Source organism: Apus apus, chromosome 1 (genome assembly GCF_020740795.1).
Source record: "Apus apus isolate bApuApu2 chromosome 1, bApuApu2.pri.cur, whole genome shotgun sequence".
Taxonomy (NCBI): domain Eukaryota; kingdom Metazoa; phylum Chordata; class Aves; order Apodiformes; family Apodidae; genus Apus; species Apus apus.
Genome location: NC_067282.1, coordinates 174765537 through 174791346, shown reverse-complemented (window position 1 = coordinate 174791346; position 25810 = coordinate 174765537). Strand labels below are relative to the sequence as shown.

At 39.8% G+C, this 25810-nt stretch overlaps 1 protein-coding gene across 5 annotated transcripts in view; it reads left to right on the top strand.

The window, feature by feature from the left end:
• Window positions 1–25810, top strand: part of TMEM117 (transmembrane protein 117) — a 219234-nt gene that overhangs the window by 174883 nt on the left and 18541 nt on the right. For all 5 annotated transcript variants that reach the window (XM_051641503.1, XM_051641476.1, XM_051641495.1 and 2 more), the window contains one exon: window positions 3801–3960. In XM_051641503.1, coding sequence (XP_051497463.1) covers window positions 3801–3960 — 160 coding nt within the window. The remainder of the gene's footprint in view (window positions 1–3800; window positions 3961–25810) is intronic.

Genomic DNA, 25810 nt, shown 5'->3' with positions numbered 1-25810 from the left:
AGACCAGAATTTTTGCTCAGTACATTTTGCCATGCTGATTTGGACATGAAGAATCAGGAAATTCAGATTTGAAACAGTTCTTGTTTTCAACATTAAATGTTTTTGTGAACTTGTATACATTTATTAGCTTGTCTTTATCTTTCCAGGAACAAATTCAGTTTTGTTAAGCTTTTAACTCAGTACAGACAAGTAACACAGACTGTTTCCTGACAATGTGGCTATATGGAGCTCAAGGTACTGCTGGCTTAGTTCAGGAGGGAATGTCCTAGAAATGGTTTTGTGGTACTTGTAAGGGTTCAGAAACAGAACAAGGGGGTATTTGAGTGGTTAACCCCTCTCCCTTAGGCTTTATTTGATACCTGTCAAACACCCCCCCCCCCCCCCCCCCACCCCCCCCCCCCCCCCCCCGGTAGTACACACTTCTGCTCAAAAAGGGAATGAGGACACTGAGTGAGGAGTTTATATGTGCTGATATTTTATGAACTAAACAGAGGTGTACAAATATATAACTGCAATATGAGCCACTGATAAGGTGCAAATGATAGGAAAAGGATTGTTATGAGGAAGGGAGGTGATTTAGTGCGCGTCGCAGTTCCCCCCCATTGGAGTCACTGTTGTGTGTGTGAGAATGGGGAGTGAACTCTGTAGAAAGATAGGAGAGCAGAGAAGATTTGTGGATGAGGTTCTTACACTCCTGACACGTTGAAGGCAGCAGAATCATAGAATCATAGAATCATAGGGGTTGGAAGGGACCTCGAAAGATCATCTAGTCCAACCCCCCTGCCAGAGCAGGGTCTCCTAGAGTACATCACACAGGAATGCATCCAGGCGGGTTTTGAGTGTCTCCAGTGAAGGAGACTCCACAACCTCTCTGGGCAGCCTGTTCCAGTGCTCTGTCACTCTCACAGTAAAAAAATTTTTTGTGATATTCACCTTGAACCTCCTATGCTCCAATTTGCATCCATTACTCCTTGTCCTATCACTGGTCATCACGGAAAAAAGCTTAACTCCATCTTCCTGACACTCTCCCTTTACGTATTTATAAACATCAGTGAGGTCACCCCTCAGTCTCCTTTTCTCCAAACTAAAGAGCCCCAGCTCCCTCAGCCTTTCCTCATAAGGGAGATGTTCTACTCCCTTCATCATCTTTGTGGCTCTGCGCTGGACTCTTTCCAGCAGTTCCCTGTCCTTCTTGAACTGAGGGGCCCAGAACAGGACACAATACTCCGGATGTGGCCTCGCCAATGCAGAATAGAGGGGGAGGAGAACCTCTCTTGACCTACTAACCACACCCTTTCTAATGCACCCATTAGAAGGTGGCAGTAGTGGCAGCTCGTGGGTTGGCGGGCAGCAGGCACGCACCGCATGTGTGGCGACTCCTTCGGGGCAGCGGTCTCAGCTTGGTCGGCTGGGCTCCAGCGCTGTGCTGCTCTCAGCTGGGCTGGGCTCAGTTTTGCTGCTCTCAGCTTGGCTGTGCTGCTCTCTGTGGGCTGGGCAGAGGCACGATGTGGCCCTGCTCGGCTCCTGCTGCTGCGGTGGCTCCTGGTTCAGCTGGGCTGGGCGGGCTCGGGTGGCAGCGAGAGGCCTGGTGCGGTGGTGGCGGCTCCTTCTTTCATCTTTGGAAGCAAGAAGGGGTCTCAGCTCTCTGTTCTTAAAAGAACAGTAAGATTTCAGCCTTTATTTTGCTGCTGGGGTCCCACAAAGATCTGGCAGGCAGCAGAAAAGTAGCGTGCCTGTAGGCTACCAGTGATTTCCAGTCTCATTTCAGCAGAGGCAGAACACCCCCCCCAGTGCTGTCTAGTGATTTCTCTTCAGGTTAGGGTGACACGACACGCCTTTGCTTGCATACATGCCAAATTCTGACCTTCCATGTTTTGAACGCTTGCTCCAAACTACAAGTGCATAATTCAAGAGGACTGAAGCGGAAGAGTGTTGAGCTTAACTTCTGGGTACATGGTTCCCATAGCTAATGACATAGACATGAATTAGAGTTCTAAACTCTCCATGCCCCAGGGGGCATGGGTTCCTCAGAAAGAGGACAAGGAAGATTGTTGTACCTGGTGGCCGGGGCACCTTACATGGGCTGGCAGACAAGCACTGCATTCTTTCTGGAGAACTTAGATAAAATGAGAACATTTACCTCCATGTGAACTTCAGCTAGGAAGGTGAAATAGGTGGAGCAAACCACCTCTGTGGGTCTCAAGAGACAATGCATGAGGGAAGAACTGTAATAAATTGCCTTTCCAGAGTAAACCATTCTGGGTACTTGCCAAAATGGAGCTTGTAGAAAAGTCTGGCAGGTGCAGGTACTAACTGGTGAGATGGTTGCTAAGCAAATGTTTTGGAGATAAGCAGGCTTAAATATCCCTTAGGTCTGATGCCTCATTCCTTTCTTTCTGGCCTGGATGCTGGTAATACACTCAAGGGATACTGTTATGGTACCAATCACAGTGTTGAATATAACTAAATTTATTTATTAAGAATAAAAATAAATGTTCAAAGGTAAAAATGGTAGCAATCAAGTAATTTTGTGTCTCATTAAATTGTGAAGAATTACAGCCCATCATGCCACAGAAGAATGATGTTTAGGAGTCCACCTGTGTACACTCCTGGTTATGTGCATATTTGTTTTTCCTTCCTACACAGACACAGCCAAGGGTGATGTATAAAATTAAGTGCCTGCAAACTGGTAGCCTGTGACTACTGGTGTACAGATTTTTTTTTTACTCTTCTGAACATTTACCCCATTTCAAGGTGCCATGGGAAATTTTCTTCAATTTGTTTTACAGCTCTCAGTAGCTGAGAATAATGAGACTTCATTGCAGTAGAAAAAACTCCACCCTGTCACAATTATTTAGCAGCGTGTGTGCATTCAGATGTTGATATGCCCCTATTATAGCACAGATTTACTGACAGCTATGGCTTCTGGGAGAAGCCTTGTTTCTCCTTAAATCACCAGCTAAATTTGCTCTCTTCTATGGAACCATGAATTCAATCAGTCATTCCTGCCAACTCTGAAGGATATCACCAAAGTGCTGCTGGAAATGATGCAGAGCTATTTTAGGGGGATAGCTTAGAAAGATGTTTTATTAAACACCATATTGCAAAATTGTATGAATTAGCCAAATAAGTCTTCTGGAATTCTCACAGTGTTCATATGGAAGCTCTGTTACTTTTGTAATTCATTCTTTGCTGACTTTCTCAGAAATACCATGAGATATTTTGAAAACTTGTACAAAGAACATTGTAGGAGACACAAAGCAAAACCTGCAAGCCCCAGAATCTATTAAAAATTAATTTAGTACAACAAAAATTTAATACAGATGTGTTACTATGTAAAAATTAGGCTTCACAGCTGGTGTCCTATAGCTCCTAAAGCTGAGAAAGGACTTTTCAAAGGTTCTAATGTCTTTGATGCCTTAGAAAATGTTCTCTCAAATATTGTTCATTTGAATTTGGCCTAGATCATACAGTCCTTGGTACATTATTATAGTTTACTTCTTTCTTCTTTTACTTAATTGTTTTTCTATGGAACAAAGGACAAGAATGATACACTCCAACCTAATTTTGCAACATGCTCAGTAGTAGCTACTGAATTTCTTTTTACTAAGGATACAGCTGACTGCTTTCCTATTTTGAATTAAGTGATTTGTTTGTACACTTAATTTTCTTCAATCTTTTTTCATCAGCAGAATAGTACTGAAAAAGCACTAGTTAACCATTAGAAGACAGATAAAATAGAATGATGCATCTTCATTACTATCATATTCACTCTGAACTATTTTTTTTTTCTCTTGCAGGACTGTTCTGTTTACTCTGACCTCTGTAGTTGTGCTTGTCATCACTACTGACTGGATCAGCTGGGACAAGCTGAATCGTGGATTTCTGCCAAGTGATGAGGTCTCAAGAGCCTTCTTGGCTTCTTTCATCTTGGTGTTTGACCTTCTGATTGTCATGCAGGTACACTTTCCTAATGTTTCATTCAAGCTGCTGAGGCTGCCTAGTCACTCTATTTCCTCCGGATCAAATGGTGTTTAGCTAAAAGTACAGAAAGGTAAAGAAATGTTTAGTTTGCCATTACTATTATAGAGGCATTTTATGACATCATTCTCAGTGACTTTGCAAAAAGCCTGCTGGCCTTTTATTGTGAAAACATTGCTGATTTATCTTCTTAGACTACCAGGTAAGAACTGCGTGACTTTCCAAATGAGAAGGTGTTTTCTGCAAAACTGACATCAGAAAAAGCAACAGAAGGAAGCTGTTTTGTAAATTCAAAGCTTCTGTTAGAGAGATGAGAGAAATCCACCCAAACAAGAAAGAAATACTTCCATATTTCAATCATTTACAATATTAGTTATACACATATTGTAGCATTTTAATAGGTGAAAATTAGTATTTACTATTAAGATTCCATTTTCCAATTTCACATTAAGGTCTCCATACTTTGATGACAGGTTATTGTACTGTATTACCTTTTTCTAGTAATGTTTACTGAGGAGATGATTCTCTATAGTCAGGCTATATATATGCCTTTGAATTGAGCTGTTAAGAAAGGAATCTGGGTTACAAGTATGTGGCCAAAAACCTCCTTCATATGATGCTGTGCTCTAACCTTTGCATTTGTCTGTGATTCGAGCTTTGTGTGAATAACTTGACTAATGCTCTATCAAGAATTAGGTCATTTGGGCAGGGGCAAGCAAAAAGGAGCATCGAAGGCCTGAGTGAGTTTTGCTATTAGTTCTAAACATGTTAGACTACTGAACTGAAGTTTAGCAAAGAATTTGAGAACTTACGGATCCTTTCTCTGCAATATATTACCAACCAGATTTGCTGGCAAAGACCATTTCTGAGACACTTAGTTCTCTTTAACAAGCTATCTATTGCTTGAGGCATTATCATAGAGGTGACACTGTGGTGACACTCGGAATTTATCACTGCTGTACTAGGACGTTAAAGCTGCATAAATTCCTACAGTCCGGTTTTATTTTCCAGTGTCCACTGCTGTTCAGTGCTCACAGCTGTTCAAGGTTAGAACAGGGAGGACAAAAAAGGGAATACTGTTTTTCTAGTGAGATTTCTGATGCTTTCTTTTTTCTTCCTTAGCATTTTACATTTTGTTTGCTGTTTCAAAAACATTCAGGAGAATGTATAATAAATGACTATACTTCACAGGGCTGTAATGAAAGTGTGAATGAAAATACATGATGTATCAAGCTTTACTGAATTTGATATTGTATGCAGGGTAGATAAGCAGAGTTGCCTTTACACCAAATAATTGTTAAATCATCCTTTCAGCTTTGAAAAATGAAGTTTCCATACTTTGACCTTGAACTTGCTGAATATAGGAAAGAATTTTATTTGAACTAGCCTGGCCTGAGTACTATTTCAAATTTTTGCAATGCAAAGCAAGATGCTCTTTTTAATTGCATTTTGAGTGATATTTGTGTGACGGACTAATTCATTTATTTTAAGTTACTTGGACTGTGCAACTATATTGACATGTTTTAATCACATTGTAGTTCTAGCATCATTTCATTGCTAATGCAATAAATTTGAGAAAGCAAAGTATTGAATCACAAATAAAGACAATAAGGATAATGATCCTTTGACTGAAGTATGCTTTAGAATTACATGTTCCTAGAAATTCTTTTAAATAGTGTTGTCTCTTTTACAGATTTTTTTCTAACTTACCAAGCTTTAGCAACAAGCTGGTAAAATTAGAACAAAACAAAACAAAACATGCTTATTATTAAGCAATTTCTAAGAGGACTGATGAAGTCCCATCTAATTTTTGAATACAGGCATTTTCTGTCCCTCTGAGTGGTAGCATTATTACTGTGTTTAGCAACAATAAAAAAAACAATTGAGTCTGGAAACCCATTCTCAATGCTGTGAAAAATAATCACATAATTGTAAAGGGCAGCTTTGCCATCTTACTATTACAATTTAATATTTATCTAAATCCTATGTAGAGCATAAGAAAAAAAAAAGGACTGAGCAGTCCCTGCCCTGAAGAGCCACTTTTTTTCAATTAGACATAACCCAGGCAGAATGTGAAGAGGAGAACACAGACAGCTGAACCTTACGCAGTTATACACAAGTGATGCTAAAGGACATGAGCACTTTTTAGCTTAGTTTTCCATCCTGTAACAAACCCTGGCTGCCTCCCAGCCCCACTCTCCTTCTAGTCACTCAAACAACTCACCAAATATTCAGGGTCAAGGAGAAAAGCACAGAGGAGAGACAGAGTAAAAGACAGAGACCTGTGTCTGAAATGTAATTGTGAAAGTTATGACAGCAAGAATATTAAGGCAACCTGAGAAAACAGATCATGGAGAAGGTTGCAGGTCCACAACAGGACCTCACGGATAGTGTGGCTGGCTTCTGGCTCAGGCTGTGTTCTTCCCTCTTCTGCCAACCTCACTGTGACATCTGCCCTCCTTGGAGTGAAGAAAAGGGATCCTGAGTACCTGTTTTAGATGGTTGCTGTGCATACATCTCCGCCTGATTTTAATTTCTGTGTCCTTACAGTCAATGGGGAAGCTGAGGTACAGTTGGGGTGCTTTTAAACATCCAGTCAGATGAGATGCAGCTGGCCCTAGAGGTCCATGTTTCTCTCCAAGGAGAATAAACAGACCCAACACAATGAGCTGAGAGGAACCATCTGTTAAGGCAGAATCAAAAGAATTGTTATGAGGGTGGCATGGCTCGAGCCCAGCTGCAGCTCTGCAAGGACCCTGCTAAACTGTTTCCACAGCTAGTCGAAAGGCTGAGGGAGCATTTCTCTGCTAGTGTTTTATCAATGAGACTTCTTCAAAAGGCCTGACTCTTACAGGCAGGGTGATCTCTACTTCTTCCACTGCTTTCTGGCCATGGTTTGACAGGAATTTAAGTTTTCACTGGGTCTAGTACAGAATATCAAACGCAATACCCATTTTAGGCTGCTTGAGAGGTAGCACAGAGGTCTCTATCCCAGTTGTGCCTGTCAGGACATTTTATCCAATGTAAATAGAAACATCGTTTTCCAATATTTTTACAATGTAAAAAACCCAACAGATTTTTTTTAAGTACAGAGATTGGATGTTTTCTTGCTCAAAAACAGCAGCTCAAATTCGATCCAAATCAGGTGAGCATTAGTTCCTTTTAAAGGAAATGTGCTTGCTTATAGTAAGAAAGTAAAAACTCATCCAGTTTGTAATTTTTCCCATAATATGGAAGTGATGAAGATAGTAATTTTCACAATGTATATGGAAATATGTATGTATATTTCTGGCATTTATAGCATTCCCTGCTGCACATGAGCATCACTGTATTTTTAGCCTTAGTTTCAAACTAGGTGTAAGACCCCACATGCTAAAGCTAATACCATGTAGTAATGGTATTATCATGTAGTAGAACTTTTTTACTATTTTAATGAAAAAAAATCACATAATTAGTTGTCTTTCTTAAAGGTGTAATAGGAAAACTGTTAATTAAGGGAGTAAAATGAAAAATGAAACTATACTCCCACATTTTGAATACCTCTGTTTGAACAAGTAGACATTAACTCATGCATTAGCCTATATGCTATTTTATTTTATTTTATTTTTGATGTCATGTTCTTCATGACTTTGTTAGTGGGTAGGAGCCTGTCACAACTGGATTATTAAACCTCACGTGTCCCGGGAAGAGGACTTGTTTCATCTCTGTAGTGTCTTTTGTGAGCATTAACAAGTTTCTCCAGACTTCTTAAAGACAGCGGAGTATTTCAGCAGGACTGATGCCTGATGGAGAGACTGTTTTAATTACCATCTAGTACGATGTGTGAGACCATTTAAAAACATCACCCACAATAGCAAGTGCATAGAAGGTAAAATATGCTTTGATAGTTAAAGCAAAAGATAGAGTAGAAACACAGGCTTGTCCGCACAAAGTGTGAAAAGACTTGATTATCTGGGGGGGGGAAGTTTCAGGGTTTTTTTAGAAAATCCATTAAACTTTGCAAATTAATTTGATTGTTACTTTTAACTGGATTTATATTCAGTAATTTGATAGAATTCATTTACAGATATACGAACAAGAGGGGAATCCTGATTTGCACTACAAGCAGAATATACAGGGATAATATTTTTCCTTTAAAACAGATATGCAAGAAATTATTTTGTGTTCATATACAAAGCAGGATATAAAAGATAATTTGTCATTCCTGTCAGAGAATGTCCTATCAGCTGTACGTTTGATTCAAGAGTTTTATATAATATATTTTGTTTCCTAAGAATCAACAGCAAAAAAGTACTCCTGTATAGTTTGTTCCCAAGGAAGTTACCAGACATTGAATGAAAATGTCCTTCTAAAAACCTCCCATTCAGCACAACTTCTTCTGAGGAAGTGAACACTTGAATGTCAAGATACCATCCATCATACCTTTTCTGGGTTGTATAACATTTGAAAACACAGTAATAAAATTAAACTCAAAACCCTTGAGAAGCATCTGTGTTAATGAAGTTAGCAAACAACTTTTGCATCATCTCTGACATGCAGGATTTCTGTATGTAAAAACTTGATGTTTTTTTTATTAATGTACTACTTGCCCTTTTAAGATGTGAACCTAGCCATAAAGGCAGGTGACCACTGACAGGTTTTTCAGAGGACTCAGGATAGACAGGAATTCATCTTTAATTAAATATGGCAGCTCCAGCTCCATTATTGGTGTCTCCAGGCATTGCCATATGGCAAGGTTTTACAGGGAGGAGCTGTATACTCTGGGCTACTTTTTTCAGGTATTATATGGAGTGTTTCATTCTGCTCAGAGTACCTTCATTGCTCTTCATTAGCAGATTTTAGACATGCCTGTCAAACAGCATTATGAAAATGGGTAAGCAATTTGAACACCCGCTTGTACTCAGCTAATTGTGCAATGTTTGCTGAAGAACCCCACTGCGAGGGCTGGCTCTGTAATACTGTACCTCCCATGGCCTGCAGATCGCTGAAGTAGAAAGGGACAAGTTCAAGTGAGGTCACTTTGGGAGATATCTTTCTGTAGGGAGCTATGGATTTTCCTTCCTGAGAAGTCTCTCATGTAAGAAGGACTTTTGCCTCTTTTTTTTTTCCTTCGACATCCTCATCATTCTCTGGATCATGGGCATTTTCCTTATTAGCGGTGATATGAAACATTCCAAAATAATCCTGAAAGGCTAAAAGGGAATTAGAAGGACTAAAAGGGAACAATTATTGATGTACAGCTTTGCTTTATTTGTACAGGCTATGAATTCAACTGACAGACTGGGAATGTTCCTAAATACCATTTAACTGACAAGATGATAACGTTACTCGTACATTATTGGCACCATGGCATTTCTTTCTAGTGGGTTGTACACGGGTCTCTCTTGCCTAATCCAAAATTGTACCTTTTCTTGAATCTGCCTCCACAGCTGCTACTCCTGGATTTATATCTGCATTTAACTTCTCAGTCCCAAAGTGCTTTATTTTATTTCCCTGAGAATCATTGGCTTGAGGAGTATCAAGTCTTTCTCCTTTTTATTTTGAACACAAAACAGCTCTCCTGATCTCCACTTCTGTCCATCCCATTAGACGTCTGTTCTCTCCTAGCTTTCCTCTCTCTTCTGTCTGTAGCTGGTATCAAGGGAGTGGGTTATTTCCTGGCTACTGTGTACCGAGAAGGATGAGTTAGTGGGGTTCTGGAAATGACTAATTTGACAGCTCTGGAAAAAGCAGCTAGAGATGGTGTTAGCATCCCACAGAGACAATTGTCCCTGTCCCTCTCCTGGCAGGGAAATGAGGCTCTGAAGAACAAGTACACAGACCCTCCACATCTGCTTCATGGTGTTGTTTTCTGTGAACAAGGGAAAGAGAATGGAAATGTACCATGCTTAGAGATCAGATAATAAAATAATGCATTTGAAATCCACTGCTTTTATTTTGAAGGGAAACATCTTTTGGGTTTGATGGAAGTGTATGTATTGTTTATGTAAACAGGTGATAAAGGGAGAAAAGTATAGCATTGTTATGTGTAATTAAAACTCAGAAGTTTCTCTTGTAGTATTTTCAAGATACAGCTAGATGTAAAAATAGGTTTTTTAAAATTCCTGGAACACTCCTTCCCTCCCTTGCCAGAACCCACTGTAAAGTACAATTTATTACTTCAACTCTTTCGGTTACTTTTGGACTAAGAAAAATGATAAGCAAAATAATATTCCCCTGAGAAAAAATGGGTGCATCTTGTCCCTTATTGCAGTTATACCCTACCTTTTTAATGAGCAGTCTGGGTTATACTGCAGTGTTTTCATTCTGTGCTTGTCTAGTTTGATAAGTGGCACCATCATTCTAGGCTGTGGATTTTGTCTAATAAGATATGTGAAGTACAGCATTTTTAAGTACATTTCATCCTTTACACTGGTTGCAGATGGTTACATCTTTCTGGGATGCATTATATTTGTCTCAGGCAGTATAGCTCCAACTCCAGGGTTTGCTTCAGCTGCTGTAACTTGCTGTATTTGTGCTGACCTGAATCCTGTTGTGCCAATTTATACTGGGTGTGGGCTGGGCCCTTTTTTTAGCTCAGTGACTCAGTTCCTCATTTGTTGAGAAGCAACAACTGTAGTTCTTTTCTTCCACTAGTTCTCTGATTGTGTGCTTAGCCCCTAAGGTGCTCAGAGGACGACGCTGTCTGACTTGGTACAGCTTCCAGCATAATCAGGCACCAGTCCCAGCTGGAGCCTCTTGGCTCTGAGACGACTGCACACAAAAGGAATTAGCTGAAAAAGCTTCTCAGTTGTCACAGTCCTTCCCTTTTGCCCTGACAATGGGTAAATGCCATACATGTGACACTTTACCTGCAGTGCAAGTATTTGCCTAACATAATGAAGCAGTTCTCCAAAAGCAGACCTAGTATTTTCCTGCCCCCTGAAACTACCATATCAAGTTCAAATGCACAAATCCTGTGGAATTCTAGGAATAAGAAAAGCTGGAAATTGTTTGCAAGTCTTACACAGAACTATTCTCACCTTCAGTTGCAAGAAGAGCCTTTTCATAGATTCTGCTCTAATCAGTGTGTGGTAGGCTTTATTGTTGTGGGATGTATGTCTGATGAGTGTTGCGTTGCTTAAGATTATATTACAGTGATACATACTGATGTAACAGTAATGATGACATTCAGATAATTTCAGCTCTCTGCAGCCACAGACTGGTAGATATTATTTGATTGTCGAAATTTGCTTTGTAATGAGTGTTGCTACATAGGTCTTTATCTAAAAGTGAAAAATCCCATATGAGATTCAACTAGTTCAGTTGTTTTCTAAGCAATAGAATTGTGTGCAGTTTGTAAGTGCAGCTATGTGAGTTTAAAAAAGAAAGATAAACCCTTAGTTTGCCATCACTGGATAAAGTGTTACCTTAAGACAAGTTTTATGCCTAACTGTATCTTACATTTAGCTACATGATATACTGAATTTACAGGACTTAGTGACAGGCTGTACTTGGGCATATAGAACCACCTAGCAACAATACTGAGTTCAAGTAAGGAAAAGGAGCAAAACCAGCTTGGTTGATCTTAATGAAAACTTAGAGGGGAACAGAAACAAGAATCTGCCTGATATTGTTGGCCTAACTAATGTCATTATTTCTGCAGATCTGATTGAATGGCGGTTGTTTTATACTTCCTTAGAAAGTCTGAAGCCTGCTATATGAGAAATTAACAAAAACCCATGCTTACTTTTATTGCCTTTGAGTTCTTCTAACATGGAATAAAGCTGTTGGTTTTCCTTGTCCAACAAGGGGAACATATATAGTGAATCATTGGGTGTCTTGAAGTACTGAGTATATTAGATATTTTGCATCTGTTAGAATCAGACTTTATTGAACCCATCAATAAGTAATTCATTGTCGTGTATAGAGGAGGGGAAATATTCCTTAGTGCTTTTAGTGATTTGCAATTATAGTTACAATGGTTTCTGATTTTGAACTAGCATTTAATTACTCAGATGTATTTTTTTTGTTGTCATGTCCCAGTGGGTCATAGCTGTTGTGTGAGTGTGGCCGTAAGACAACCAAGCTTCTAGTCTCCTACAGGTCAGAAGCTGAAAAGTTTCTCTTTTCTGGAATTTAACCAAATTTGCCTCCCCATCCTGTAGTGTTCATTAGGGACAAGAGATGCCCCAGTATAACCCTTACCTGATCTGTCACATAGACTGGGGACCAGCATTGCACAACACAGTGTGAATCTGTGTTTCCCACTGGAGCAGTGAAGTGACTAAATCAACATTTCTGTAGTCTCCCAAATAGTCTCAATAGTATGCTGCAGTAGACTTTGGACTACACTATGTCTCAGCTGGCCCCCAAATAATTAAACTTTTCTCTATCTCTTCCTAGTACCTACATAGTATTTGCAATATAATTTTTCACTAAGATTCCTTAGAGCCCTGCATGAGCCAACAGGTGCTGTAGGTGCATTAACACATTTTTGTTATTGTTGAAATGCTATGAACAGAGACAAAAAATGATGTTAATCAAACTGGGAATGTGCTGTATTTTTCACCTCCCTCCCCTAATATTTGTTCCATTGCTGCAGTAACCAGTGATGCTGAACTTGTCTTGATACCTCCCATGCCAGAACAACACAGCCTCAGGTAGTACGTGATGAGTACAGCTGGCTCCATATGCCTTCAACTCCCGCTTCTTTAGCAGGGAGGGCAGCTGCAGGCATGGAAGGGAATGCCCATTATCAGCCGATGCAAGGTGGATCTCTCTGAACTGTTACACCAGGCACTGAATCCATTTCTCCCCGGATGAAGACAGTCAAATTAAAGAGCCACTTTCAGGACTGGCTCTGAGCAAGGCAGTCCATGTCCTAAGGTAGCAGTTGCTGGGGAAGGTTTGAAACACTCATGAGGACCATTAGGGAGAGAGGGGCCCAGGCCCTACAGCCACAGCTGCAGCTCCATGCCTGGACACCTCCAGCTTGAAGCAGCTATTTGCAAGCAGTTCCCTGTCTCTGAAGAAAGACCATGGTGGTGGCCAGCTGGTCTCACTGTGCAGCGTAGCATGGCAGCAGTGTGTAGGACTTGAAACTGGCTTGATGTCCTGAAATCCCCTCCCTCCACCCAGCAATGCTGTAGGGTGTGCTGGTGGCACAGACATAGGCTTAAGTCAAAGGCAGGTGCTGGTGGTGGAGCCCCACTTCCAGGATGACAATCTCTAGTGTTTTCAGTTACCCAAGCCTGGCAGAGCTGGTTTTCTGCCAGCCAAATTTGGCCTGCACCTTCAAGAAGCTTTTGTTTATCCTGGACATCTCTATTTCCATCTCTTCTTCAACAACTGTAGAAGCCTATGGAGCATTGTGTGTTTCTCAGTGCAGCTATGGCTTGCACCCCCACGAGCATTAACTACGTGACACAGTCATCCAGATGACTGCACTGTCGCTCTTCTGGTTGGTATTCATCATTTTGGGTTGTGATTTTATTTTGTCTTTCAGGAGAGACATTGTAGCTCTTCCTTTCATGCAAAAGCAGCTTTGATTTTACTCTTTGTCAGTTCCCAGTGAGCTCTGCTATGATGTTGTTTCCCACATCAGGTACCAGACAAGGATGGAAATTTGTGGCAAGGTAATCAATTTTATCACCTGCAGATGAAAATGAGAAAGCAGTGTGCATCTCATTTTAATGTATCTCACTATGGATTTAAGGATATAATCTTATAATCCTTCTTGGTTGGCTCTTTGCTTTTAGTTTCTCTGAAGTGGTCTTTGGGCTTGACTATCTACAGTGTGCAGCACACATTAGGCTTATACAGAGTTTTCATTCCACTTCAGAACTCTGTGCCCAACGTGGAAAAACAAACAATACTCTACAGCAGCAGTGATCCCATGTGCAGCACACAATTTATTTAGAAGTAAGTGGCAGAAAAAAAGTGAATAAGTGATCTGCCTTATCAGGCAGCCAGAGTTAGAGGAAGCCAAAGGGACTGTTGTCCCATCTTGAGTCCACAAGTGTATTTTCTGATAGCCCTGGTTTGGCCCCAGTTTCTGCGCTGTGTGTTGGAGAAGGCTGCTCAGACCATCCAGACTGTGGCCCGTAGTGTTTCTGAAGGCAGCCTGCTTGGTGCTGCACCAGCCTGCTTCAGCTGCCACCTCCCAGGCGAGAGCTGCAGCCTGTTCTCTTGGCTGCAAGCTGGTACTTTTTGTCCTGACCTTAAGTTGCAAAGCAGCAGCTACATCTTCTGAATGTATGTTAAATACCCTTGGGGATGTTTCTGGTACCTGGGCCAGAAAGTTACTGCACTAATCTAAATTATACAAACTCCTCAAGGTCAGGCTGCAAAGATTTGTGTATCTGGACAAAGTGTTCCAAATACATGCGAAGAGAGAAAGCAAAGCATCACACAAACAAATCTAATATCAGAAATGAGGAGATTATTATTTTAGCAACACAAATAGAGTTACACATAAAAAATGGTGTTAAAAATGAGACAGCTCTACTGAGGCTGCGGATTCATGCGTTCAGAAGTTAGGAGATGCCAGAATTAAGGTCACCAGCATAAACTTTTCACCCCTATTGTGTGTAGGTGTTATGATACAATCTTTAATTATCAATTCACATCCCATTTTTCCACAAGACCTCTGTCTCACTTGCTGCTCTAGATGAATGGTGTTCACTTAATGAGAAGCCATTCAATATTTTGGTTTACCCTTTCTGTGCAGTGTGGCCTCAGGCCTTACTTACTGCACACTATTGAAACCTGGATATAAAGATGAAATCATTCATTTCCTCATGGGTTTTTTTGTGGCACTCATCGCTGTACTTCCTAAGGGCTTTTCAAGCATTAATGTATTTATCTTCACAATAGCCTTCACAATGGGAGCATTATTGTCCATTATTGTCCACATTTTATACTGAGGCACAAAGAAATTAAAGTCAAAGGGTCCCCAATTTGAGATGTTTGAGGACATTATTATGAAAATTTATGTTATTACCCATCTTTTAGCTGAGCAGTTACCTAATTGGGGGAAGAGGGTCTAGCATATTATTTCATTATGAGCAGACAGAGCCACACATGTACTGGGTGTAATCTTATGTATTACCATACCAACAGCCCTATTTCCCTTATATAATTCAAACAATTGTAAAAGCAGTCTCTTTGCTTGTTTTGAGTGATGACTATAACTGTGTCATATATTAGCTATGTGAAAAATACTGATTACTTTTTATTTTGGTCTTAAAGGAATAAAAAGCTGTCCTGTCTAGGTAGTACTATGCGCTACAGGACTCTTGCTGTCCCTCTGGGTATTTTATCATCCCTTCCTCTTCTCCCAAGTGGCAATATATTCAGGTCCAGCTCCCACTGATTTCAATACCAGCCATGGGCATTTGCCAGTTGAACAAATCTAAGCATAGGAGGGATATGGAGGCAATCACACAGGGAAAAAAAAATAAATTAAAGCAAACAACTTATAACTGCTTGGAAATAGTGTCATTTAGAAAGTCAGTTAGTATCTCACATACATGACATGGCAGAGTTGGCCAAGTTCGGTTCCTTCTGGCAGCAGTGACCCCCGTAACAAGAAGTGAATGTTTTCATATCTGCTGCTGTCTCTTGCACTTAGACTCTTCTTCCCACATATCTTCCAGCTCATGCAGCAGATACAGAGTGCAGGAGAACTACTGCTGGGAGGAAGAAGGACAGGGCTTGGGCCACTGCACCCCCACTAGACACAGACCCAGAGCCAGGAGCCCTCCTACCCCCATCTTACCTCAGCTCCAGATGCCTGGCTCCATCTGCATGCAGAGTACTTGGGATCAGTAATTACAGGAAAGGTGGCCCTCCATCACTCAGCTGCAGTGTGGGGCCAGCTCAGTTCATGTTTGAGAGTAGCTCAAAGTCCTGCCAGCAGTAGCAGTGGAGGGGGGAGGCAAAAGGGAAACAGAGGATGCTCTGTCTCTCTTCTGAAAGTGGCAGTTTCATAGTCTGATGAGCTCTAGGAGCTGAGAGATGCTTTGGCATGCTGAGTGATGCAGTTTGTGAAGATACTTGTTTCTGAACTTTTAGCTAACTTCTTGCAAGTGTGAAACAAACTTACTTTTCAAAGGTACCTTAAACTCTTCCAGTTTGGGGCAGATACTCACAGGGAAGCAAAAGGCACATCTCTGACACAGTATTACTCCCTTGCTAAACTGCCTGTTTCTACTTCAAAGCATGAGGCACTTCCACAAAGCAAAGCATCTTCTTTTCTCTTTGGTCTCACTCTCAGAAGTGTTTGAATGGTGCTAGTTGAAAATGTCAAAACCCTAAAACAGAAACATAGAGCCAAACAGAAGAAAACAGCCTGAGGCAGACACCTGGCATGGCTGTGTTCAACCCAAGCAGTTAAATTTGGAAAAGTTATAAACAAATTACATCAGTGTACTGTACACAGGCATGCTGGAATGGTGAGCAGCAGTGCTGTGATTTCTGGCTGTTCTATATACCACCTGCTGAAGTGGGTGCCCTTGTGGTTATGGGTTGTATGAATTCCTCTAGTGGTATTTCAGTAGCAAAATAAACCCCAAAAGGCTCTCTTCTCATAGTGCGGTTTGTTGCATTTTTTTTCTTTTGCATTTGTAAAACTACACCTAAGGACCAAGAAGGCTTTCTCATACAGAGTTTTCTCTGTCTGTTGCTCTGTGGTAGGAAGGGGTCTGGAAGGAAGAACAGCTTCTGCCCCCTTCATTTGCTCCATTTCAGATCAACAGCAAGGCTCTTTCCAGCTCTACAGGACTGTGCTCCGATATTGTGACTCCATTTTTAGCCTTCACTCAGACAGTGGCTTCAACTTGACATGCTGTATTAATTTGTAGGCAAAATATCTAGTTCATACTGGTGATGCTCAACCTCATTTCTCAATCTCATTTTCATATTCATTTTTATAGCAATAATACTATTGCTTTTCCTTTATATAGTCCTTATAAGTATAAGCAACTTTGAACACTAGAAAGATTTGAAAACTAAAATTTTTATTCTGTATATAGAGCTGCTCAGTAAATTTCCACATGGTGTCCCAATGAAAATACACAGTTAGGATGTTTCTTCTACAAAGAAAGCCTCAGTGAATATTGCTGGTAAAAACCCTTGTGCAGAATCATGCTCAAAAAAAATAATAAAAAAAGTCAATAAAACAGATATTTGATTGGTAACTGACTTTATGTCCTGAAAATTGGTTTGCTGTTGTTTTCAGGGAATTAGAATGTTGTCATTAGTGCCAATTAAGTAGTGAGCCTTGAAAAACTGTTTTCTGTCAAATAAACTGCTTATGGGACTTTACTTTTTTTTCTTAAACATAAGGATTTCCATGTTTCTAATAAGAATCATAGAATCATAGAATGGTTTGGGTTGGAAGGGGCCTTAAAGATCATCTAGTTCCAGTTGCCCTGCATGGGCAGGGACACCTCCTGCTAGATCAGGTTGCTCAGAGCCCCATCTAACCTGGCCTTGAACACTTCCAGGGATGGAGCATCCACAACTTCCCTGGGCAACCTGTTCCAGTGTCTCACCACCCTCACACTAATCTCCTAATGTCTAACCTAAATCTCCCCTCTTCAAGTTTTGATCCATTACCCCTTACCCTATCACTACAAGCCCTGAAAAAAGTCCCTCCCCAAGGATTCCCCTACTCCCCTCCCTGAGGATTCATAGAAAACAATTAAGCCTTTAGAATTAGATGTGAGACTGTATATACTGGAACTGCATATGTTTATCAAAAATGAAATAGCACTGCTTGTTTCTTAAATGGTTGCTACAAAATGTACAAGAGTGAAATGAGTGATATTATCCTTTTTTTTTGACTCAGCATTTAAAGCAAGAATTTTGGCAGCTGACTGCAGGAGAACTCAGAGGAGAAGATAGGAAATGCAGATAAAACGAGAGAGGGAGAAGTCATGAACATTTTAGGAAGGAGCAGTTGATTCCTGTTTCATGAACTGTCATTTTGAGTTTCTTATTAAAGGTTTGGTTATTATAAGTAGCTGATAAAGAGTAGCCAATACTTTGACGAACCTTAATATTGATGAAGATTATGAAAAGAGAGGGAAACGTTACAGTGAGTTTTGTGTTCTCAAGCCTCATGGATCCCCCATGCTGTGTTACTATAGAAGCTTTAAATCTTCCACAGTGGTCGTAATTAAAACAATTTCTGTTCTGGTCAGTGTTTTTGGTAGCCCAGAACAGGGGAGTCTGTCTTGTGTGAATATCTGTGATTTGCAGTGGGAAGTCTATGAGATGGAGCTCTCAGATCCTTTCAGCATCTGCAAGGTCTAGCAGGGTCTTAGCCAAAGTACATCAGCAAATGTTATTTTATTAGTAACTCAGCTTTGAACTTTTGGATGCAGGAGCCAGTGAAATTGCTTGTAGGCCAAACCAGAATATTTGGCCAGCCTCTGCTGTCAGGCATGCTGATGCAGACCAGTAGCCCAGCAGTCTTCAATTCCTAAATTGTGCATTGCTGTAATAATAACCTGTGATGTGGTTCTAAATTGCTTTCCTACATTATACCTCTCCACTGCTGATTATAGAGTCTTTGAAATTGCAGTAATATTTGTTATAATCTGGTTTGCTCTTTTTTCTTTCATACTTCCATTATTGGCAGCCACGCTTTGTACATGCAAACTGGATGTAAAAAACTACTGAGTCTGAGGAGACATAAAAGCAATAGTCTCTGTTTTTTTAAAAAAAACATGGCAGCAACTGTATTGCTCTCTGGGCTCTAAGTGGATTTACGTATTTAACAGCAGAAGTTCCTGGCCATCAGTCATCACATGGGAGGTAGCACTGCTACAGAGCAGCACACCCCTAAATGTATATTTTTTGTGCATTTCTCATATACCTAAACTGCTACATTTAAGTGTGCAGTTTTTATCTATTCATTATTTTGGTAAATGTAGATTGCCCAGGACCCTCTGATGTATAATTATATGTTTGAATGAGTACAGCAACTTCAGTAGCTGACATTTGTTCTGTAGACATGCTAGGAGAATTAAAATTGATGCTTTTTTTATCACTGAATACAAAAAAGATAAAAGTGCTGCTATAAACTGGAAGTTGAAATAAATTATGTAAAACACATAATTCGCATAATGACTGTCCCTTTATAAATGTTCATATTAAGTAACCATATCATTTGGGTAATTCCTCCTTGAGGAATGCTGTGAAGGAACAGCTCATTCATTATCTTGACTTAGTGAATTGCTCTAAAACAGATTCTCTGATGAGAAAATTGATTTAGCATTTATTTAAACAATTGAAATTAATGCTTGAATTCTCTATTTTCCTGTCCAGAAAGTTTTAGTAACTGTCGGCACTATATGACTTTGGCTAGTCAAACTGAAACTCCCCCAAAAACACATGCATCTACCTCTCCTCTACATAAAGGTTTAAAGCAGAACCATGCTGTAAAACCCCACCTGGTCTATTAATCACACTGAGAAAGTAATCATTCAGCTGCTGTGATGTAGCTCCCTTGATTCACTGATGCCAGCAGTTAAAAGTTTTGGTGTTATACTTGGAAGTTTGGAAGCCACATGTTTATCTACAGGCAGCATATTGCATCTGCCAAGGAACTAATTCTGATGAAGTTAATTGGTAAATATGATAACCTGTACTTTTTGTGCACATTCTTCAATTTTTCCTTTTTGCATTTCTATCCAATTTGCTGAGTAAATCTACTGAAAAATGGAAAACGATTTGTAATTATACACAACTAAAGGCAAAACTTTACCAACCTTGTCACAGAGTCTCTGAGAGCAAGCAACACGTCATTGCCCAAAACTTTTGTCAGGAAAGTTCTTAAGATTAAAAAAATGAACTACTGAAGTAAGTCTACCACTTGTAGATGTTAAGAAGGTTAAGGAAGAAAATACAGTACAGGGAAAAGCACAGTACTGCTGTTTGTGGCAAAGTTTATCAAGATCTAAGGTTATGTGGGCAGGTGAAAGTCAATTTTCTGAAAGAACAGAGAGTGGAAGAGACCATCTTTCTCTCTAAAAAGAGGGGCTTGTGGGGCACTTACAATTGACTCCAAAGGAAGTTCTCTGTGGAATGGAATTAGCAAGTTGTCCCAAAAGTAGCATTGGCAGTGAGAGGGAAAAGGGATTTCTTGCAGATCAAAAGTAAAGACTGAACAGAAGGGTTGTAGGAGGGCATCCTTCAGAAGGATCTGTTAGTTTGGATAAGCTTATGCCAAGCGCTCTATATATGGTTTCTTATCTACACTGCATTTCCGCATTTCCAAACCTTCTGAGGTTGTCCACCCTGTCACATCTGTCATTTTTAAAAAAAATATAATTCAGCCTTTCCTTGTGATCAGCATAATTGCTATATTTAGATTTAAATCTCACTAGGAGAACACTTTATTTCATCGCACACCACCAGCCTCTGATTGTGTCTTTGAGATTCAAAAAAACACCTTAACAAAATTCTCTCTGCTCCCAAGGACTTTGATGGGAACAGTTTTGAAATTCAAACCAAACCGTTTTGTTTGTCAAGACCTGGATGAGTTTGTGCAATTAGAACTTGGTTCACTGTGTTTTTGACAAGTTCTCCCAGGAGGTTTCTAAACATTGAAAACCTTTTAGGATAAAATTAATGTTTTCTGCATGCACTTGGCAAAGGCAGATATATTGCTCTGATATAAAAAGCTGAAATTGCATTTTTCCTCCCTCACACTCAGGAAGTGAGCTTTTGCACTGGGGTCGGAGAGGAGGCTGTAGAGAAGAGTTATCTTCCCTAATTTTTATTCACATTGGAGGCCGTATTTTTGGGCTTATGATTTTGTTCATTCTTTAAGACCTGTAGTTTATTTACGCATAACATACAGAGAGTAATAGCAGCATTTCCCCAAGGGATAAGAAAATGAATGGATTTTTGGGGATGGGAGGGCAGATGGGAAGGGGAGAGCTTAAGTAAATAGTTTCTGCAACTACTAAGTGAGATACACTCCCTGTAATAAGAGGGTATTTCATGTAACTGAACTGCAGTAAGTGACTAATTGGAAGATACAATATAATAATCCAAGCAGCATGCTAGTTTTATGTAGCCTCCTATTATTACTGAAAATAATAAAACTAGTAGACCTGTTCTTGCAGAAGGAGACTACTGTTTTCTTATTTTTCTCAAAGCCTCTTTAGTCAAATGATATACAATACAAATGAAATAAGCTTATCTTATGACAAAGATCTTATTGTGGTTCATAGCTACTGGATTTTCCTACAACTTTGCTGCTGTGTGTTGATGAAGATGAGTATGTTTGGTGTCTAATTCCATAAATAATTCTATAATTAAAGAATGCAGAATTAAAGAAAGTGGGAAAGTATTTAAAAAGATAGAGTAATACAGTTAGAATTTAATACAATTATAAAAACACACTGCACACCACTTTGAGGCCTTGATCCAAGACTGAGTTTGGTACTCACCAGAAGTTGGCTGAGATGGGACTGCTGCTGGTGTAAGAACCTCTCATTTTATTTTTCACAGTCTCTTGTGTTAAAATGGGGTGGGGAAACCTTCATGTTCATATCACTTTTTCCTTATCTAGATAGTCGGTGAAGCCCCAGTTGCTGATCAGCATCTCAGTCTGTGAGGGGACACTGTAAAGCAGAAAACCCTCTCTGGGCACCACAAACTACTGAGGACTCTGAGCTGGCAGCTTTACTTCTGTGGTCAAACAGTTTCCTGCATCTGTTGTTACTGAATTTGTCAGTCTGTATCTCATGAACCAGTCTGAGTCTGTGTTTCATACCAGCACATGGATTTGTACTGTCCATGAACTTTTCCATTCCATTTCTGTCGGACAAGTGGGACATTCCATCCAAATTCTGTTGAAATAGGTAATGGTTTGCACTGAATTTTAATTTCAGGGGGTGAAGGGAGATGATCCTATTTGATGGGGATGCACTTCACCATAGCAGCTTAGTGAATGCTCTGCTGTTCAGCTTCCAAGGAGTCAAGAGAAGCTGTCTCATATGATTATTAAAATTATTATTATTCATTGAAAAAACTAAGTAGATCATGACAAACACAGACACAGTATTCAGAGGTCATTAGACCAACCAACCATCATTGCCAATTTGAGCTTAAGTATTTTGAAGAACTTCAGTGTGAGAAAGGACATCTGCTTTGTCACATGTGCTGACAAGCTGTGAGTGGTTTATCAGGCTTTTGGAGTGGAACTCAGCTAAAACACCACCAGTGTTCTTCAAGCTCAGAATTCCTACATGTAGGTAGCTAAAAGGGAGCTAGCTGTGTGCTAGTTCCCATCCTGGGGAATGGCAATGTAACGCTCACAGTGAACGTTAGAGACTGATTTGGCAGCATGTATAATGCAAGTAAGGATGAATAAAATAAACGCCCATATAATATATACCCATTTTCACATATATTCTAGATTGTTGATGGCAGTTTGAAAACACATTCCAGAGATACTGATATGCAAGCAAAACTGGTTTTATTTTTACATGCATGCCTCCTAAGCTTTGTGTGTTTCCTTATATCCTCTTTTGCTACCCAGATGTGTTTACGTAATGGCTAATGCATAATGTATGCATTTCCTACTGCCACCTCAACCAATACCAAACAAGCTGCTGTTGCTTCTGGAGCAGATATGCCTAATGGCCTCAGCACAAAGATAAAGCTGAAGATAAAACTGGGGGTAGAGGGGAAGTGTGGAGTAGGAGTTCAGGAATGGGATATGTTGCCTTCAGGAAAGGAAGGCAACTCACTGGCAAGTACAGTATGCTGCTGCTGCTAATCCTCAAGCAGGCTAAAACTGAGGACAGGAAACTATTTTAACTTCAACTAAAAAACAAGAAAGAGAGCTGGGAAGATCAAATATACTCCATATTACTGTTGTCCTTGACACAAAAACTTAAGTGCAGATAGCCACATTTTGTGAAATCAGCCTTTCTTCTTTCAACATTTGCACACAGTTTTCTTTTCTTTCCTTATATATATAAAAATGGTGCATTAATTAGCAAGTTATGAGAAGGAAAGTAATTCTGGAAAAGAGTTATTGCTGATCTTTTTAAAGGAAAGGAAACTTGCACTGACTTGTTTGCAAACCCAACATTTAAATCTATGAGACACATTTCTTCCTGCATTCCATTTGCATCCTGGTTTTTTACTTTCTCTTATCTTCTTAAGCTCTATTAATTTTCTCAGTATCAGTCAAATGCAGCACATAATCCTGTTTTTTTCTATAACACAAAATTATTATTACTGTTTCACTACCTTAATCACAGCAAATTGAACCATGTACAAGCACATGTGTAATTTACAGTTACAGCTAAATTAAAACATGTTGGATGACAGTTTCAAACTGAGATGATTGGTCAAAACCTGCCACTTCAGATCCTGCATAGTACCAAAGAGCAAGTTTATAGTTTTGTTTGTAACCAGCCCCCTAGTTTTCTCAGAAGAAGGTGATGGTAAAACTCTCCAGAGCACATATAATCAGAATTTTGTCCAGAACAGAATGGCTCCTCAGTCATCCATTTCTAACTTTGAGACAGCTGATTTATTTTCCATCTTCAGTGAGCAGCATATAGTAATTCCCTTGCTCCAGATACTCTTCACTTCTATAACACCATTTTTATTATGTTGTAAAGCTCATAGTGAGAAAAATATCTGCTCAGGTATTTTGCTGCAAATCTATCTCCTTGGGTTTAGCAACACTAAAAAACATGGTTAAGATTTGAATATCAGGTAACAAGGAAATCTCTGCCTGTGGGTATTTGAAAAGAGAAAAGAACAGTATAATTTTAAATGCAGCTGAAATTAGCTGAAGACAGTTGCCTTAATGCAAATTTACTTCAGAACTCTAACTAGAGCTTACTGTCCTCAAATAGGTACAAATGGCATTAGCAGTCTTTACAAATCCTAAAATGTTCCAGATTTCATATTTCTGTTCAGCTGCAATGTGGGCATGTTTTCCACAATGCAATGGTATGTGTGTTAGTGACAATGTACATGTATTGTTGAAGATTATTACGTAGCAATACATTTAAAGTTTATTTTTATTCTCCACATCATAGTCAGATATTTGGTCCTCTAGGGTACTAGAAAAATTGACTGCTCTGTTTTAAGTTATTTCCCTTGACAGCAAACTGTAGTCTCAGTAAATATGTAAATATGAGTATTGCATATTATTAGTGAATGTTCGTTTCTCCATTTCACCACAGGAACGGCTTTCATAAAGTGCGTCACTGAGGTAGTTATAAAAACCATTATGACTGACTTGCTGGTGGTTTAGGGAGGTCTCATGTAGGGAACAAGACACAGTTCCTTTGCAGGAGCTGATTTCTTTGTCTCTTGCAGGAACACAATATTGAACATTACCACTTTATATAGCTGCATATCAGACTCAAGAATTAACTGGAAAAACTCACCCTGGTGTTTCTCATCCAGATAAATTACCTGATGGCTATTTAGCTCAACCAACTTTAGACATGAGTGAGACAGTAAAGCAAGAGAAAGCTTGCAAAAACTGGAGAAACTCAGAGACAAAATCAAAGAACATTTACTTAGAAGCACCTTTTATTTTTTTAACTGGCATTTTCAGCAGTAGTGAATAGCTAATTACGAGGTGACAGCGAGTTGCGGAGAAACCTCACAGAGTCACTGAGGTATGTGAGATCTCACATTTATTTGCCTGATGGAAAAACTGGTGGATTTGCTCCTAGGATATCCTGGGTGTACACAGAGGTTTTGCTTAGTGATGTCCACTACACCTCTGGCCTAGGTGATGTTTCACTTTGCTCCTCTTTGACCCTCATGACCTGCTAAAACCTAAATGGTAGCTTTAAGAAAGAACAGCCCTTGCCCTCATCAGGAAGTAGTGATTACTGTTCTTCCTGGTCACTACACATCTCAAGATGTGAGACCTTCTAGTGTCTGTCCTCCTCTATGTACTGGCTGTTTTCGAGCACAATTTGTTCCTAATGCAACAAAAAGAATGGATAGCCTTCAGTTCTTCACACTACTAGCAATATTTGCCCTATTGAAGAACTAGAAATTATCACTATGGACTGGCGTATTGTGCTAGGTGATGCTCAAAGACAGCCAAAATACAGCTCCAGTCCTAGAGCATTCCTTTGCTAAAGAAGCACCAAGAGTTATAGTGTGTTAGACAGGCAGGTATAAGCAATAGTGAATTCACTGGTCAGGGTGACAGGCAGTCCGGGGTACCTAATGCATGACATCCTCATGTTTTCTAATAGTAAAGAAGAATTATAAAGGAGAATGAGAAATGAGGAAGCTCTGCAGCTCTTACGGAACTGCACAGGGGAAAGTTACTTTAAATAGAGAAAGGATTCATAGCCTGAATTTACAGACTGATTTTAAGGAGCAGCTGTCATATAGACAGTCTGTACCTAGGGTAGCGAAAGATTTGAAGGGATTTGAATATGAAAGAAAGTAGCCTATATTTTATTTGATCAAAGAAAAGAGTGACATGGTCAGAGAAACAGACTGAGAGAATGGTCTTTGCAGCAGCATTCCTGTATTGGTGGAGAGCAAATGCACTTGTGAAGGCCAGAGGGAAAGATGCTGATGTAAGTGAACGGCAGATGATGAGAGCCTTGATAAAAATTTTAGCTGTGGGGTTTGATAGGAATTGTCATATCTGTGATATGTTATGCAGAACAGATCTGCAGTATCAAGGCACTACTGAGGAGTGAATAGAAGATGAAACTCAAGCTACTGTCACAGGGGAGAGAGAGGGAGTGTTGTCTATCACGAACCAGGCATCTGCCAGTGAGTACAGGCATGGATACGGATCTTTCAGTGAAATGTAAGA